This window comes from Mugil cephalus, chromosome 13 (genome assembly GCF_022458985.1).
Source record: "Mugil cephalus isolate CIBA_MC_2020 chromosome 13, CIBA_Mcephalus_1.1, whole genome shotgun sequence".
Lineage (NCBI taxonomy): Eukaryota > Metazoa > Chordata > Actinopteri > Mugiliformes > Mugilidae > Mugil > Mugil cephalus.
In genome coordinates this window covers 10,848,609-10,866,683 of record NC_061782.1, presented here as the reverse complement: position 1 = coordinate 10,866,683, position 18,075 = coordinate 10,848,609, and the positions used below count along the sequence as shown (strand labels likewise).

The window sequence follows — 18,075 nt, the reverse complement described above, 5'->3', positions numbered from 1 at the left end:
TTATAGTTGTGTGCCAGTGATAAAATGCCGCAGATGTTGGAATAAAGCAACGCTCTAATTATAGTGCGCTCTTCGCAGCTGTCATCCAGGGTAAGATGTTAAGGTATGGGGCATGTTATTGATGAGATGATGGCGACTGATGTGCCGTTTGGGCAAAACAGGTCTTCTGGTTATTCCGTTCATTAGAGGGAGCACGAGATTCGTCACATTTGCAGTTTATTGAGAAGATGTTTCAGTCTGTGTAAAGTGCAATGCCCGAGTAAACCCGATCCACAGCCAGCGCAGATCGTTCCTTTTTTCCCTTCTCTCTCCCTCTCTCTCTCTATCTCTCTTTTTGAAATGCAAACTAATTGATTTTAAACCGAGTTACTGTATGTTTGTTCAAATTGTTTCGCAAATTTGGCATTTTGAAGCCAGAGTGCAGAGTGCGTTTTCTAGTGGATAAGGAAATATTGACGAGGCAAATGGAATAAAGGAGTATATTTGGGGGTCTGACTGAGAACCAGCGGCAGCCCGACTGGTTCGTCTCACACAAACCAACCTTTGTGAATCAAATGACGCACTTTTTCCTCCCGTCTTCAAACTGAGGGGCAGACCAGTCACGCTGCTATACCGTACATCGGAATGCTGCTGATCATGCGTTTGCAGAAGTTGTGTGGAGCAAAAGTTATTTCATAAATTTGCGTTTTTGCTGTTGTTGTTTTTATTTCGGTGTGACTGGAATTGCGGGTTTTGAAATGGTTTTGATGTCTGCGGGCATTTAAGTGTGATTTTTTTTTTTTTTCGAGAGAGAGAGAGAGAGAGAGAGAGAGAGAGAGAGTGCATGTTCACATCTTGGAAGGACTGCATGTTCCAAGACAAACAACACTTGGCCACTGGGATCAAATAATGTGTGGATTCAGAGATTCTGAACGTCAGGTGCAGCTGTTTGCTTCCTGGAAAGCCTACCTTTGATCTTAATCTAATGGCAGGCCCAGTGTTTTTAGTAAGAATGGCCTTTCAGGATTCCTGGACAGATACACCACAATCTTAGACCTAATTCCAACTTTTCATTAAGGGTTTGGCCAAAGTGGATTTGGAAACAGATACGGTGAAAATGCTGATTCTGTATTAAATTTGCTTTTCTTTTGCAGAAAGCTCTGAGTCTGGGGACTGCCTTGACAGACAGACAGACAGACAGACTGCTTCTTTTGCTGAGCTTATCAGCCAACGTGGCTCCATATGGCATCTTTTTTTTTCCCTCTTTGCTACAGAGGATGCGGGGTGAAAAGCCCTGAGCAAGGCTTCCAGCTACCCCGCCAATGAACGTTGGCATGGACATGACGATTAAAGCTGCCATTTCAACTCAAGTGAAACCTCGCACACGCTAACTGGCACCAGGAGGAAGTGTTCCATAATTAAATAAATTAGACCGAGCGTGCCCACTGGATATTTGAATCTCTGTCGATCTGCTCTAAATAGCCATGGCAGAGAGGACCTTTAAATCGTTCGAACTATTTTGGCGGGAACAGTGAGAGGTTTGGCCACTGGCCTGGACAGCGTGAGGTAATGGTTTTTGCGCCAGGATACAAGTGGTTGCCATTCCAATTGACACACAAATCTACAAAATCATTTAATCTTTCCTCTTACCATGCATCAGTTTTCGCTTGTATATCCATGTAGACAGTCAGTTATATGCCAGTCTACAGTAAACCCAACACACATTTCATCTAAGTAAATTCAGCCCTATAAGTCCAACCTGCATTCTGCAGAATTTGTTATCGCACAATGGTTTTACAAAAGCCACATGGTGCCCATTTCATATGGGTTGGGCTGCTCATTTGCTGCTTTGTAGAAATAGGCACTTGTCTAGAATTTACAGGTGCGGAGGGACAGTGGGCTAGATTTCCAATGTGGAACGCATGCTGCGAAAGCGAAATGAGCTTCAACATGAAAACAAAGAGTTCCCACGGGCTGCTAGTCTACTTCGATGACGAGGGATTTTGTGACTTTCTAGAACTTCTCATACTGAACGGCAAACTCAGCCTCCGCTTCTCCATCTTCTGCGCCGAGCCTGCGACCGTCGTGTCCGACACAGCGGTCAACGACAGCCAGTGGCACACGGTCACGATAAGGAGAAACTTTAAGAACACAACCCTAATGGTGGACAATGAGATGAAGTGGGTCGAGGTGAAGTCGAAAAGGCGGGATATGACTGTTTTCAGCCACTTGTTTGTTGGTGGAATACCACCGGAGTTACAGTCCGTGGCGCTACGACTGACGTCAGCCGCAGTTAAGGATCAGCTGCCTTTCACTGGATGGATAACAGACGTAAAGGTCAACAACACGGAGTCGGAAATGATCAACAGTGAAGGGGTCTTGAAGGACCTCTGTGGTACTTCCAACATGTGCTTAAACGGAGGAGTCTGCAGTTTAATTAACAATGAACCGACATGTGACTGCACTCAGACAGGCTTCCAAGGAAAGGACTGCAGTGAAGGTAAGACATGGATTCAGCTTGTACCACACATTCAGTACAACGTGTCCTCTCTGGTCTTCTCAGTCGTCTGGAATAGATTTTTACAAATCCAAGTACCCTAATGTAATTACTATCAGTCCTAAAGTAATGCATTCCCTTCCTCTATTTAGTTAAAGCCTTTTGTTTGCCTGAGACGTGTGTGCCACTGATGTGCAATACGGTTGTTTGTAAAGAGTCAATCTCCTGCAAGGCCTCATTAGCAAAACATGAAGGTGTTCTCCGTCCCCAAAGGTGTCTCCCATTCTTATCAAATAGGTCTGCGGGGATTGGTTGACCTATGAAACATCTCCAATGGCTTACCTCAAATGGAAGAGTAATCATCTGCGAGTCAGATGGAGTAAACATGAGTGATCTCATTGACTAGATAAGATGGGAAGCCTCCAAAGGACCTGTATCGGTGGCAACAGAAGAGACGGAGACAGACAATGACTGATTGAGGGTTTTTCGTCAGCTACAAGTTGAGCATATCATTTGCAAAACTGTACCGGATTGTTATTTATTATCGAATAATTTTCTGCAAAACAAACAAAAAACCAACAGTAGAAAGAGGCCACAACTTCTACAGGAACCGTGTGTCTGATTGATTTAATAATTCTGGCTGCTACAAAATCAGCCGTGTAATAGCGGAGAATAAAAAAGAGCTGGAGACCCAGCAGATCAATACGAAAAGAGAACAAGAGGTTCTTTGAGGTATAAGAGTAGCATCAGTCTGTCATGGTTCAATATTGCAATCATAACATCGGGAACTCTTTTAGTTGCTTATATGGAAGATGTATCATTATTCAGGGTATATTCAGTGCAGTGCTTCCCACAGGTTGGCAGCTTACTGCTGTGGTGGAGAGGAGTGCTGGTCAGGCGATGGAGGAAGGCACTGAGTGCATACGTGTTATTCTTTATTTTTCAGACTTTGAGTCTTATTTCAAGCATAGCAGCTAATGTTGGCCATTTCTAATTTACATTTCATTTCATAAGCTTGTGTATCTTTATTCAAGCACATAAATCTTTTATTAACAATATGCTCATTACGCCAGCATTGAATAACTTACTACTGCAGCATAAGATATTCCTATCTAATTGCCCTTTGTTATTGAGGGAAATATGAAACGCCACTAATTAAAATGTCCTCCTCATACGGCGCTGTATTGCGTAGGCTACATTTGATTTTCTGCTTCATTCCGGTTTTGTTGACGGTGTCGTAACAACGAGAAGGAGCGGAAGGTCTCTCACCGACCTCATGCTCAGACACAATGAATGATTGTCGCCGTAGTTCACTAACAGCCTCTCAGTGCCGGGCAGCTTTAAGTATTTGTTTATTTAAACGACTCCACATCAGGGGGAAATGGCGCGCTGCTTTTCCATTCTGCGTCAAAGCGCCATGAATAAATATCGATCAAGAATGAATTGTGGCAGTAAATACAGTCGGACGTGCCGCCCAAATGGTATCATTGTTTGTTTTACTTGCACTTATCAAGAGCAGACGGTCTTTGATTACAAGTATTTTACTTTAACGTTGCCATTGTCATTGCAGTGACTTGCTAGTTTCAATTTTGCATATCATTTCACCAGGTTGAACTTTTTAGTGATTCAGTTTAATTCTAAGAAATATGTTCCCACACTGAGGCAGCACATCGTAACATTTGTATTTGATGGAAAGTGAAGACTTATTTCTTAATTGCTTTTATTTTTATGCTTTGGCCTGCGTGGTCCGGAGAGAACATCCAAACAGGCGACACTGAAAACAGGAAATCAGCCTCAGAAATCAGTCTGGCCACAGGTCAATGACCCATGTCACAGTGGGACAGTTGTGATGCGTCACAGATCAAAGTTTAGCTCGTCTCTCATTTGTTTCACTTCCTTTCACTCTCCCCAAAGTTTCCAGTTTGCTCTTTCTAAAACGTGTAATGAAATCCAGTTTCCAGTGCTATTTATCCCTTTTTTTAATTACAACTTCAGCCTAAACAATCCAGCTTGGCAGATATAGCAGGAATGCCATAATAACGTCAACAAGTGCTTGAGCGTCCCTTCAACGTCAACGTAGTGTGAACAGCGCGTTTGATCACCAGTAACATTGTCACGCCTCTATTTTCCTGTGACGTGCAGAAGTAGCTGAATAACTTTCGTAAAGCCCTTGTACAAAATGCATAAGCAGTGATTTACTGTCAGTGTTCCTGCCCTAAGTTTCGATTTTAATTTGATGAGATGGATTTCTCTGATTTTTTAATGACATTCATTAAGATTAAATTATAAATTTTGACCTGGAGTATTCTGCCTTTGTCTCACTAAGGCAAACTCATTTCCAAAGGTCGGCTTCAGTGTTATCGTATCAGACGAGCTGGATTACAGTCTCTCTAAATATACTGCTGTGGCTTTAATGAGAGAACAACCATTGGTTTTATGAATAAGGATTACTTGTGATCCTGTAAGTGACTCAAGAACATTGGAGGGGGATTTAAGTGCACAATTTAGGAATAACACTGACTGTATTTAAAAAAAAACAAAAAAACAAACAAGACTGTTGATTTAAAAGGGATGATTGGTAACATTGTTCAAAACACAAAATCCAATATGGTCAAAATATGAAAAAGAGCTAAAACATGGTGTGAAGAAATAATAGTAACAATAAACCGTGACATTATGGTAATTATGGTGCAGAGATAACTACCAGCAAGGGCCACAGTTGCCAAACGTAAGTGCCATAATACCACTTAATACCACAAGATGGGATAGTGAATCAGTGTCTGCCCACAGTCTAACACAAAAGGAAGAAAAAACAACCCTGACTAGAGAGAGAGCTTTTTTTTTATTATTTATACATTCTGTTATTCTAACCGAAGTCTGTGACACAGGCAACACTACCTGCTCCCAGCAACAAGACCAGATTGTGTACTTCATCAAGCAGATCATCACCCAGGACGGGTTGTGGATTTATAGTGATGGTAGATATGTGCTGTAGAAATGCAAAAAGACACTGGGCTAAATAAATAAATAAGTAACAGAACCCCATTTAGGATCTGGAGTCAAACTTATATTTGACTGCTGTCAATTTAACACACGCCCATCAGGCATAACATTATGACCACCTTCATAGTGTTGTGTAGGTCTCCCTTGTGTCTCCAGAACAGTTGTGACTCATCAGATGATGAACATGGGCCTTCTGAGGGTGTCCTTTGGTGTCTGGAAACAGGATGTTGTTAGTGGGGGCCTTTGGGTCCTATGGGTTGAGGGGAGGGGCCTCTGTGGATCAAGCCATCATTTGCTATGGGGTGGGGGTACCTGGTCTGGTCTGGTCTTGGTGGGTGGCACATGTCAAGTAACATCCACAAACGCCAGGTCCAATGTTTCCCAGCAAAACATTGAATTTTCACAAGATGGTAAATGTTATCAACTTCTGCTGTCTGTTGGTCATAATGTTGTGGCTGATCGGTATATTATTAGCATGTCGTTAGTCCGAAGTTGCTTCTAACCTCGTTTTCCGCCCCCCTTTACAGAGTATTCAAATCTGAATGAACGTGTTCACCTCTGCCCCATTCAACAGGAACTACAGAGACAGGATCTGGAGAACGCACTACACCTTTTGAGCACACCACTTCACAAATTAATCATTGAAATGAATTAAAAGGAAAGTCACAAAAAATGAACCCCCTTGATACCAGCCTGGCATAAACACTTCACACGAATCAGATCCATCAGGGTAATTTGAAGTGAAATATTCCAGTTTTCAAGGTTGCGTTTAGGGATGGATCTAAATCAAATAACGCACTGAAAACTGCGGTTGTTGCTTTCACACTGTACGTCTACATATTCCTTTTGTGTGAATGAGTGCATCAAGAAATCTGCAGCAGAGATTGTAATTTTCACAACAGGGTGGCAACTGATGTTTACGGTTTTATACCCATGAAAAAAAATAATTGGTTGTATTACCGCAATGTGAAAATGAGTAATGCATAAAATAGTAATTATGGTCACAACTACTGATTAATGATGAAGAACGTTTTGATGAACATAGTAAACCCACTCTGACTGTTTGTCCTAAAACCCACAAGGAAAGAAAAAAATAGAAATTCACCCTGAATATTCAACTGTTCATCCTAATTTTAGCCGCGCTGCAGTGACAGTGACAAAGGAGTCACTTTTTCCAAATTTAGGAGTTGTCCTGAATGGAGAACTAATTTCGCTAGTTTCAAAATGGTGGGTGACAAAAGGGGAGCCTCATTTTAAGCTCCTCCCGAAGGTCCCTATTGATAATCACACATCTGCCCTCTTATTATTATTAATCTTCTACAGCTATTGAACTGAAGTCATTAGATCCTCAGGATAACACAACAGTAGCAACAAAGACAAACAAGCAATCTGTCAGCGCTGGTGTCTGTTGCTGTCACCTCTGGCGCCCACGAAGTACAGTGTGGGAATGAAACACCCCTCTGTGTGTGTGCGTGTGTGTGTGCATGTGTGTGTGTGTCAGGCCCCCGCTGTGATTGATGGAATTATGCAAAATACGCGAGCAGAGATTCAGTTACAGTTATTCTCTCGTAGCTGACCATCCGCCTCCTTCCGTCACTGCGACAACGAGCTTAAAAGCTTTTTTCCTGATAGATTTTCAAGAGGCGGTTTCTCAGCGAACTGATTGGTTTGACATAGAGAATAGAGTCGAGCTGCTCACAGTGAATGAAACATTTATAACTTAGCAAATATGACTTGATTGTATAAAATTGCTTCGGAGGACATGTTGGCAAACCCTGCGTGACGCCGCAGACTGCAGACCTGAATCAACAATCGGCATTAGCATTCAGTTAGGGTCGTGTTCCCGGCTGCCCACTAAATAGAAGGAATGTTGCTCTTGGCTACACACCCATCAGCCATAACATTACGACCACCGTCCTATTATTGCGTAGGTCTTCCTTGTGCCTCCATAAAAGCTGTGACTCATCAGAGACTGGACATGGGCCTTCTTCTGAGGGTGTCTTGTGGCGTGTCTGGCAACAGGATGCTGTTAGTGGGGGGCTGAGGGGAGGGGCCTCTGTGGATCATGCCACAGATACTTGATTCAGTTTGGGATCTAGTGAATTTGGAGTTCAGGTCAACACCTTGTGCTGTTTCTCATGTTTATTTTAAGAGAAAATATTCGTAAACCGTTTTTGTGCGTGTGTCTGTGTCATACTGCATCCTGCTGGGGGCTGCAAAAGGGCTACTGCCATCGAGAAGTGTCATTGCTATGGGGTAAAGGTGCATGGTGTGGTCTAGGTGGGTGGGTAACACCCACATGAAAGCCAGGTCCGAAGATTTCTCGGCAGAACATTGAATTGTCACAAGGTGCTTAGTTCTCCTGTCTGTGGTTTTAATGCTGTGGCTGATCTGTGTAGCTCTCAATGACTCACTGTGTCCACCCATTACGGGTCGGCTCCAAGCGGACCTCTGCAAACACGTCCTCCTGTTGTAGGTGTCCGCTGCCACTTGGCGACAGTGTCAATAATAAAGGCTAAATTCGTTCATGTTTGTGTTGTTTGTCTTTCAGTTTCCCCCCACAGTTGAGGAGACCGGACACTGTGAAACCAAATTTTCTTTTGTGTACCTATTGTCCATATGCCTCTCTCCTTAGTTGCCCTTTTGTTTTCACAGTTGTGTTTTCGTTTGAATTCCAAGTCAACCTTTCAATCAGTCAGCATTTGACCTACACATAGTGTCATTCCCTCAAGGGCAACGCTCCGTTAGCTCGTTGTGGGACAGCACAACAACATGGTTCCACCTCCACTCCACTTTGGTTAAATTCTCATAATCCTTCACTCTATACGGATAGAAGCGCGAGAATGGCCAGCAAAACTGGAACATAGGTTGACCTTCACTTGCTGGCATTTGTGTTTGATGTGTGGCGTTTAACAGGCGTGGTGTGCAGTGGGGTCCTCAAAGTTTTTACGTGGAACTGCAGCGCTGACTCTGTTAGTTTGTTTCTATGAGCATTTCATCACATTACAGCGAGGTGAATTTATGGGCTGTCACAGTAAAAATGTACTGGAGATTAGTGCAGCTTTAAATCTGTCTAGATATAGTTGAATCAAAAGTTAAATTAAATTGCAAAACTAAATTACACTGAGATTAAAGAGGTGCAAAGTACAAAGAGCTAAAACAAGCTTGGATAAATGAAGAAGAGAAAGAGGCATGGTCAAATGCAACAAAATGTGAATGCTTGGCCTTGGTGTGTCAAACATTATTCTGTCAGTGTGGTAGAGAAAAGGAAACAAAAGGATGGAACAAAAAGGGCAAGTAAAAAATCTGTTTCTCTTTCCTACTTAGGCAAAGCAAAGGAGAACTATTGTGGTATGTATTTCAGCTCAAACCAATAGTTAATTCTGAAACCTTTTACCTCAAACTTCATGACTTTGTCAGACACGTTTTTAAGAAACAGCATTTGTCGAGTTAAGTTCGATTCTTCGACTGTAACTCCCACTGCGGCTGTCCGTGCTGAAACTGTGTGAAGCCTCGGCTCTAAGATAACCCGAACGAAAGATCCCAACAAAAGTCACCTTTGCCAGACAATTCAGTATTCCAGCAAGTGCAGAGATAGTGTTCCACCCCAAGGTAATGCGGGTGCTCGCCTTCTCGCCATCCTAAGCTGAGGTAAGCAACAACTGCAGCAGAAAAATGTCTGTGCATCATTTTATCAGACCACAAATGGAAAACACAGATTTGAGCTAGTGTTCTACATGCCTCTCAAATAAATGGTCCTGTCCCAGACAGTACTGTGGAGTAGAAGGCACATTTAATTGTAAAACTGCAGAAACGTACCAATATATGTATATATATATATGTTGTCTCATCTGTACGTTTTATCATACATGCTACAGGGAAAACTGAAGTCTAAAATTGACCTTTCCATTAAATCATTTAAAAGCTGTTGTCTTACTTTGATCAGATGAAAGGATTAAAGGATTTACCACCAGAACTGTCAACCCTCCTCTGTCCAACCACTAGCCTGCACATTACATGACCTCTCTCGAGCACACACATATACAAACACACACATACACACAAATCCCTTTGATCGGTTAGAACAATTATTTAAATGCACTGTTATAGGGTCGGTAAGTTCCCAAAATCTGTCCCTTTTGTTTCTCATTAGAGAAATAGCATAAATGCATTGCACAGCTCCATATTTCATCCCGATAAAATGAAATGATGTTGTTTATTTCATTGCACATTAGCCCACCATCGATCAGTCGCGGGGCAGACCTCAGCCAGGACTGCGCAGGATTTTAATTGTCGTTTAGATGTGTTATGTCATGCGATGGATAGCCCAGTGTGCCTGGATAAAGTGAATAACTGTGACTGCCCTGCACTTCAGTTCCACGACGAACGGCCTGGCTTCTCGTAACGTAGGCCACTCACGAGACAAACACAACTTAAACACCTCCATTAAGCTGCTAATTATTAATGATAAAAAAAAATTTTAAAAAATGCCTGGTGCCGTCAGTAAGTGGAACACCTATTTTTATAATTGAATCATCACAAGCCGTGAAAATGTTAATTCACAGAAGACAACAATGTCACATTTGTGCTGCTGTACAGTGGAAAGAATGTTCTTTTCAAGTTGGCTGATGCACAATAAGGTTTTTGACCTTAGTGCCATTATTCATAGTAGTTGTGCCTTGGCTTGAAGGCTGATCACTGAAAAATAATCCGCAACTTGAGTAACGTTTGCTTAATATCTTTCCATGAGTAATAGATAGAAAAATAGCCCAAGGTTGCTCAAGCGTATATTACATTTACCTTTATGAATCTGCGTATGCTGATCTGGGAAGTAATCACGTGATATAAATAGAGCTCGTACATGTTTTTAATCCAGGAGTTGAATCACAGGCTGCTGCTTGAATTTTGCATGTTCCTGTGAAGTGTGAAGTGAAAACATTCATATTTTGACACCGATTCTTTGACTGTGTCTTTCTCACACCAATATATTTTTAATCAGAGGTTATGGGATTGCCTAGTAAACGTTGAAATATGATGACTCTGACAACTCCTTGATTGCATTAGAGGTTGCGTTTTACACTATCTGTAACAATCTCAACTCGGCTGCATCATCCCATGGCGTAAGGTCTTGTGGAACAATTTGCAAATTTAGCAGGTTTGCTCACTTCTAACAGGATTCTTTCCCCGTGCTTTTGTAACAATTTGTGGCTGTTACTGCAGTTCTGCAGTAATTACTTTTTGTTGCTACTCTGCTTAGCCTGATTGAACTGATGATTAATAAGCCTACACGGCACGGCTGTGTTCAAAGAGTTGCACATTTAGCACAGCAGAGAAGAAGCGCAGCGTTAGCTTTAATTTGGAGTTGGGTTACTGACTAAGGTCGGCAGATCTCCATCCATTTTTAAGTCATTTTTAAGGAAACTCTTTAGCAGCAACACTTTCTGTCGTTGGGCAGTGAAGAGGGTGTGTTTAATGGGTTTGCGAGAGTTGTTCAGATGAAAGCAGTGGAGCAGAGGTGGGACCAAGTCATTGTTTTGCAAGTCACTAGTTACTCTCAAGGTTTTCCTTGCAAGGCCAGAATCAAGATGAAATTAAATTTGATGCCTTTAATGGAGGACTATTTTTTAATATTTTGACTAAAATATTTTGCAATTTTGGCTTGGGCTGCTGGTCGGACAACACAGGCGTTGCAGAGATGCCACTATGATGATTTTTCTATTTAACCGTTAAAATAAATAACTTCACCAACTGCAGCTACTGTGAAATTCCGCTTTAATGCATTATCTATTTATTTTTTATTTATCGGGGAGAACACATACGACATTACCACAGACAACTGGGAAAATAATGTAAGACTTCTGCCTTCCACTGATTTGCAATCTTTAAAAAAAATGTATGTGTATGTAATATGTCACAGGATAACTACTTTTACTTATGTTTTTACTATATCTTTAAGTTCACTTAAGTGATTATGCTTCCATAGCTTTTTCTGAAGGCTCCTACGATAACATTAACTTTTATCACTGTTTTTCAGGAGCAGCACTGACAGTGAGTTCCATCCCACACATTTAAAATGTAGTACGGTTACAAATATTTTTCTGTCTTTGAAAAGCTTAAGAAGGAAGAGGGGAAATGAGAAATCATTTGCGTGAGAAAGAAGAGGGTTGTAAGAGAGTAAGTTAATGTGCGCGTTTGTTGTTAATGACTGGGGTTGGAAACAGAGAAGCTCTGCTTCTTCCATCCCCTTTTCGTCTTGTTGGGTGTTTTTGTAGTGTCCTTGTTAAGTCGTTAGTTGGTATTCATTTAGTCAGCTTGGTTTGAAAGAAACTATCTGAACTGAATTTCAAGACAAAAGGATCAAGTACAAGTGAGGTCAAACGCCACTGGTGTCCGAGCGATATTTTGGCATACAGGCTAGCTTTCCTAACTTCCGCAGGGCGGCTTTCTGGTTCAAGTGTCGCAGCAGCGTCTGAGCACCGTCTTTTTTTACTTCTACGTGATGGCGCCAATTAGTTCAAAGTGAGATGTCTGTTTGGTATCTGCTCCAGCTTTGTGGATTAAGACACTACTGCAGATCTGGAGCCAAGTTGTATCCCGGAGGAAATCTTAACACAATGCTAACGACAACACAATGGAAGTGTAATTAAACTGAGGGGCTCAACAAGTGACGCAAATGGTAAAATTTTAGTATCACAATTTTATATGAAACCACACTGGGAATTCAAATCAGCTTTGAATGTGCAAGGAGAGTGGCCCATGCTTACCTGCAGGCAGGTAAGAGGATAATAGAATTTATGATGAGTCACTGTAGTAAAAATAATAAATATAATGTATTCCAAAATGTAACTGCCACTTGAAAAGCAATACTATCCTCCTGAGATGATTTATATGTATGGCTCCATGCGAGTACATGGTTTAAGCATTCAGTATTCACCAGCTGCTCTCAAAGTCACATATATGAATTTAACTGCAATGAGACACGACGTATAGGGAGATGAACCGAATTTGAATGATCGCTCCCTCTCAGGCGCGTCTACCATTGTGTGAGCGTGAACCACGTGGCCGCGCCGTATCTCTGAAAGTGTCATTCTGTCTGGGGGCCTCCTGCCGCTTCACTCAGACAAAAGCAGATTAATAGTATACTGCTGTCTCTGAGTCCAAAGACAGATATTGGGATCAAAAGATTAGAGGGATTTTCCCGGAGGATTTTTGCCTTGTTTAAATACATTTGCTCCCGACTGTCAAAGGGTGTTTGTGAAATTCTTTGACACCAGACTCCTCCTTTAACGGGATTCGTCCCACGGCACAAATAAACACATCGGGATATCCGTGTCACACACTCACGCTCGTATTAGCCTGAGCTACAGTGTGCATTTCTCACTGCAGCGTGCTAAGCTGGCATATGTGGCACGCAGTAAGTATATCACGAGATGCATAATTTATTGATTGAAATGCTGCTAAATTTCAGCTACCGCCAATGGATCTCTCATATGTGTACGAGGTTTGACAGAATTCTGGCTTTAAACGCGCCTTTCTTCTTTGTTTTTCCGTCGGATGTGATGTCCTTCATACCTGCGCTTTGTATTAGCGGGATAATTACCGTGCCTTCCATGCAATCTGGATGGTTTGATATCCCTTAATCAGATACAGAGTTAAGCAGTTTAGAAGCTAAACTCTGTAAATTCCAGGCAGGAGCTGATATTTTCACTTTGAACATAAAATACCCCTTTGATGCTGTGGGTTGGGTGTTGTCACTCATGAGAGTTGTCTGAAATGCGAAAAAAAAACAAGTCGAAAGTGCACGGCCATCATTTGAAAGACGCTATGCTAATGATGGAGCAAAGAAATCTATTTTTCAGGAGCAGTTTTCGTGACTTTGAAGCCTTTTGACCAGTAAAGAGAGAAGATCGGACAAATTAACCTGGAGCGGGTTCACTTCAGTTGTCAAGGAATTGTTTACCTGTAAGAAGAAAACCTCTTGTGCAGAAAGGCAGTTAATATGTATTGTTAAGTCAATAAATAGGTGATTGAAACAGCAAGATAATTGATCCCTGGCTACATATTAACAAGGAACCCGTCTTGTCGTTTCTAAGGGGAAGAGGATTTAGCTTAATGCTAACACTACTTAGAGCTTAGCTGCATTTAATGCTCACTGCGCTTTATTCATGTTTTTTTTTTTTTTTTTTTCAAGAGCCACTCCTCAGATAGGGATTTGTCACACGTCAACAGTGGGAGCATCAGCAACTACTTTCCTTAAGCAACTGTTGTAAAAGGTGCTTTGGAAAAACTGGCACGCAGCGCTTCAACATGAAGCTGTGAGCTCTGTTACAATGAATTACAAATTTGATACTTGGAACCTTCAGGTTACATTGATTTCTTAATTCCTCCGCTAAGACTAATACTCCTGCATCACAAAAAAAAAAAAAAAGATTAACTTCACATCTGTAATACTATCCTAGATATCATCAATCCTCGGATTAAGGTTATTAGAACTTCCGTATAAGCTGTCCCGATTATCCCGTTGGATCAATCCTACCCACAAGACATAAAAGAATGGAGAGGTCTTCTGCACATCTGCTCCCACAATCCCTTCTGTTGTGTCTGTCTCTTTGGAAATCTCTCGATTGGACTATATTGTCCACGCACCATCTGTCCACAGTACCTCGAGTAGCTGGATAACAAGATTAATTGAATCCCCAACACCAGCATTGACTGAGGATGTTTAATTAGTCAAATTAAAATAGTTAAATGTCAAAAGTGTGCGGTTTATTCTTTTAACCACCGCGAGGCATTGCAGTTTTACTGATCACCTTCAAGAGATGGCTGTCAAAAGAATCTCAAAACTGTCCAGCAAAAAGAAAAGGTCGCAGTCAGCAGTTATTCACCTTAGCGGCGCAAAAAAGAAAATACCACGGCGCAATGGATGTTTGTCCTCAGTTCAACTTTTCAAAATAGCAAATTCTTGGGCCAAGGGAAGTCCATGTTGCAATAGCTTGCTAATAATAAGAGTACTTTTTATGGAAGTTGTTTAATCTAACTGGTGTCGAGGAAACGATTCTTCAGGGAAGCACCTAGAAATTACACTTGAATCCTGTGTGACTTCAAAATGAATGTGATTTTATTCCAGCTCTTTTTTTGCAAGGTCTCATTTCTTGAATTGAGGCGTGTTTTTCTTCCTATCTTGGTGTGTTCGTGTTCTTTTAAATGTGAATACAACATGAACACTGGTCTATTTTCGCCTCCAAGCTTTTAAATGCGGCTGTTGCATGCTCCGCTTCCGAGTCGGCGTGACAACGTGAAGAAAGGGAAACAGATCTGAGGAACAGTCAACTATTATTAATTTCAAACATATATGTGATAATTATATTAAAAAGAAAATACTTTATTGGCTCACAAGAGTGGTGTTGGTGGTTGTGAAACGATGGACATGCAACTTGAACTGTAACATATGAGTTAGAGTTAGTTATGTTGACCGTGTTTTAGCAAACTGTGTGTCAAAGGTCACTGTTGTTCTGACCTGGAAGAAGCATTCATGTGAATTTCGTATAAAGTCTTTACAAATGTAAATCATAGATTTCAATGATTATGTATTCTGCACAACAAACAATCATTGTCCAAAGCTGCAGTGACCGCTTTTTTAAAATTTTTTTTAATTATTATTATTTTGGGATTAATTTGACGCCATCACAAGACAGTGTCCTATTTCCCATATGCATACAGTTCCACTGGTTCAGAAGATACATTTATTTTGATGTGGGTATGCAATTTGGGGTAATTTTTGCAACAGCGAGGAGGTTAATTATTTTCCTTTTTTTAATATTTCCCTGTTTCCCCTCTGTATTTAGTGCTAGTTCAAAGCTAGCGATTCTATTAGAGACAAGTTCTTTGCACTAAAGTTCTGGAAAATATACAACTTTGTGATATTCTGACGAGCCCAATGACAGTGAGGAATACCTGAAAGGACGCACAGTGCGTGGCAACAACCAGCCACTCATGGTAGAAATGAGCACATCTGTCCGAGCTATCTGTTTCCATCAGAGCAGCCGGACACTCAGCCCGTTTCCTCTCTCTCTTTCTGCTGCTTGGTGAGGATAATGGGGGAGATGGCGGGCTGTGTAGCGCCACTAACACTCCTCCTCCGGTAGAAAGATGCATTAGGTTTAGGCGGAGATACTAAGAGATGAGCCCTCACTTACACTCATTACTCTTGATTTGGTTCAAATTGTAATTTAACAACAAATCGATCCTCTGGTAGCTCTGACCTTTGCTGCGAGGCTTTTACATTTTCCCTCAAAGTGCTTGTGCGACAGGGGATTTCAGAACTCCCTTCCTGCTACTATTTGTCAAATCCTACAGCTGTGCAGTGGGTGTGCTGATGTTCTCTGCTGGGCGTGTGGCGATGACATAAGTATTCCCTGATTAATAAGAGTAAGCCACATTTCAGAGAGACGTCATATTGTGTTATTTAGAGGAATGCACTGAGGCTTTCAAATCATTTTACACGTCCAGTTTCACTGGTAGAACCCGTGAAAACAGTTGTTTAACTTCTCCTGGAGCACTGGAAGGAGCTTTCAAATCTAAAAACATATATTTATTAATAATAATAATACATCAACAGGATTATTACAGCTCAGATTTGAGACTGGTAACCAAATGCCTGCACTGGACTTGCGGGATTTGAGAGAAGGGGGCATTTAGCTGGGGGTTAACAGGCATTATCGGAACTGTGGGATCTCAGGCTTGAGTTGGAGGTCAGTGGAGTATCTGAAGAGGCTCTCATCTTCTGAGGGATGGTCAAAATGATGTCAGATCAAGAGCCGTCGGGATGGCGCTCTTGAGCATGTCGTGTGCAGGGTGCACGCACTATTAAATATTTACCCTCGCCGCCATTTGAAGCTGTGAACTTGCAAAGTAGTTTGTGGCACCATTAAAAGGATGTCCAAATATTCGCTCAGATTTTTTTTTCTTTTCTTTGAGTTTCAGGAAACTTTGCAGGTGACCTACTTTTTCGAAGCAAAACTGGGGATGATAAACCACTTCAGTTTGCGATCATTTCAAATGGAATTGAACTGCTTTCATTAGGGAAGAGTCGGTTTGTTTAATAATTCATCGTGCCGAACATTATTTAGTAGAGGCTTCTTCTTAATTACACTGATGTACTGTACGTTTAGCGTATATCATGCATCCATTTGCTTAAATGACGCTGTAACTACCTGACCAAGCAACCAAGTAAGACAATGCTGTCAGACAACGCAATGCTCCTTAATCAAACAGTGGCATCAAAACATAATGGTTTACATTTATATACTGCCTTTTAGGGCTGCTAAATATTTCTACATAGATGAAAGACATGTTTTAATGACCGAAAAATGCGTGAAAAACATGTTCAATGTGAATTTTCTTGGTGCAGGTCATGGTAACAAGCTCCAGCCTTAATACACGCCAGGAGGTGGGTGGAGGTTGTTATCTTATTTGTCAGAGCACGCAGTTAAGTGAATCCTTATGCAACCCTCAACAAATCTACATAATCTGAAAGCACAACGCTTCTCCATTCTGCGGGTTCCCAGTTTCACTTGTTGCTTATTTCCTAACGGGCGTAAAAGTAAAGCACAAGTAAAGGGCTGGCTTCGGGAATTACTCTAAACAGCGGCAACCCATTTGATTCCCCTGCCCCTCTCCCTGCTGCTCTCCATTAGTTTGAATTCCCTCCAATTTTATTAAAAGCTTCAGAAATGGAGACGCATGTGGAGCTGTTGTCTAAGGACAGGCAAAACTTTACGTGTTAATTCGTAAGGTTTTCATCGGCTCTGCATAAAGCAAAGGAGGAGAGTTGCTCGCCGCATTGTGTGTCTGGTGTGAACAGGCCAGCTGCAGCCCGGGGCAAAAACTGCCTCAACACGGAGCGCCACCTCAACCCCTGTCTCGGCTGAAATAAAGCAATAACATATTTAAATGAAATTCCTACGAACCCAAAGCACTGCAATGCTGATGACATTAAAAACAGACGACAATGTTGATTCAAGCAAACACGATCTTCTAAAATTGCCAAATGGCAGAAAATGAAGGAATTATATCTATGGCTGCCTGTTGTGTCTAGTGAATGTGACACATGGTCCTTTTTGTGAAATGTAGCTTCGCCCTGATTCCCTCCGATGTCTCCTCAGCCAGCTGCATCCAGACACAGTGCAAGGCAGACGCGTGCCTCAATGACATTTTGTCCAGCTGGCTGATGGGAGCCTCCGCGTCGTATACGTTAGGTGGACTGAGCGGCACTGCGAGTTTTCTTCCTTTGGCTGGTCCGTCACTCTGGCTTTAATCAGCCGTGGCTGCGTTAGCCCGCAGAGGGTCAAGATTGTGTCACGATTATGTCTTCAGGAGGCAAATGAAAAAGAAAATCAATGTATTGAAGAGTCATCCCCGTTTTATATCTTTGCACCCCCAGATGTTTCGTTCTGCGAGCCATTAACTTGAGCAGTAATATAATTATTCTCCACGAGCCGCGCGCCGCGCGCATGACACGACGTGTGAGACCATCAGAGATGCAGATCGGCTGATAGGCAGTTGAGTGCATTTTGGTGTAGTGTTACCAGCACAAT

The 18,075-nt window shown here is 41.8% G+C and overlaps 1 protein-coding gene across 33 annotated transcripts in view; it reads left to right on the top strand.

Moving 5' to 3' along the window:
• Positions 1-18,075, top strand: part of LOC125019307 (neurexin-1a) — a 238,328-nt gene that overhangs the window by 609 nt on the left and 219,644 nt on the right. For all 33 annotated transcript variants that reach the window (XM_047604028.1, XM_047604009.1, XM_047604026.1 and 30 more), the window contains exon 2: positions 1,134-2,479. In XM_047604028.1, coding sequence (XP_047459984.1) covers positions 1,768-2,479 — 712 coding nt within the window. In that variant the 5' untranslated portion in view covers positions 1,134-1,767. The remainder of the gene's footprint in view (positions 1-1,133; positions 2,480-18,075) is intronic.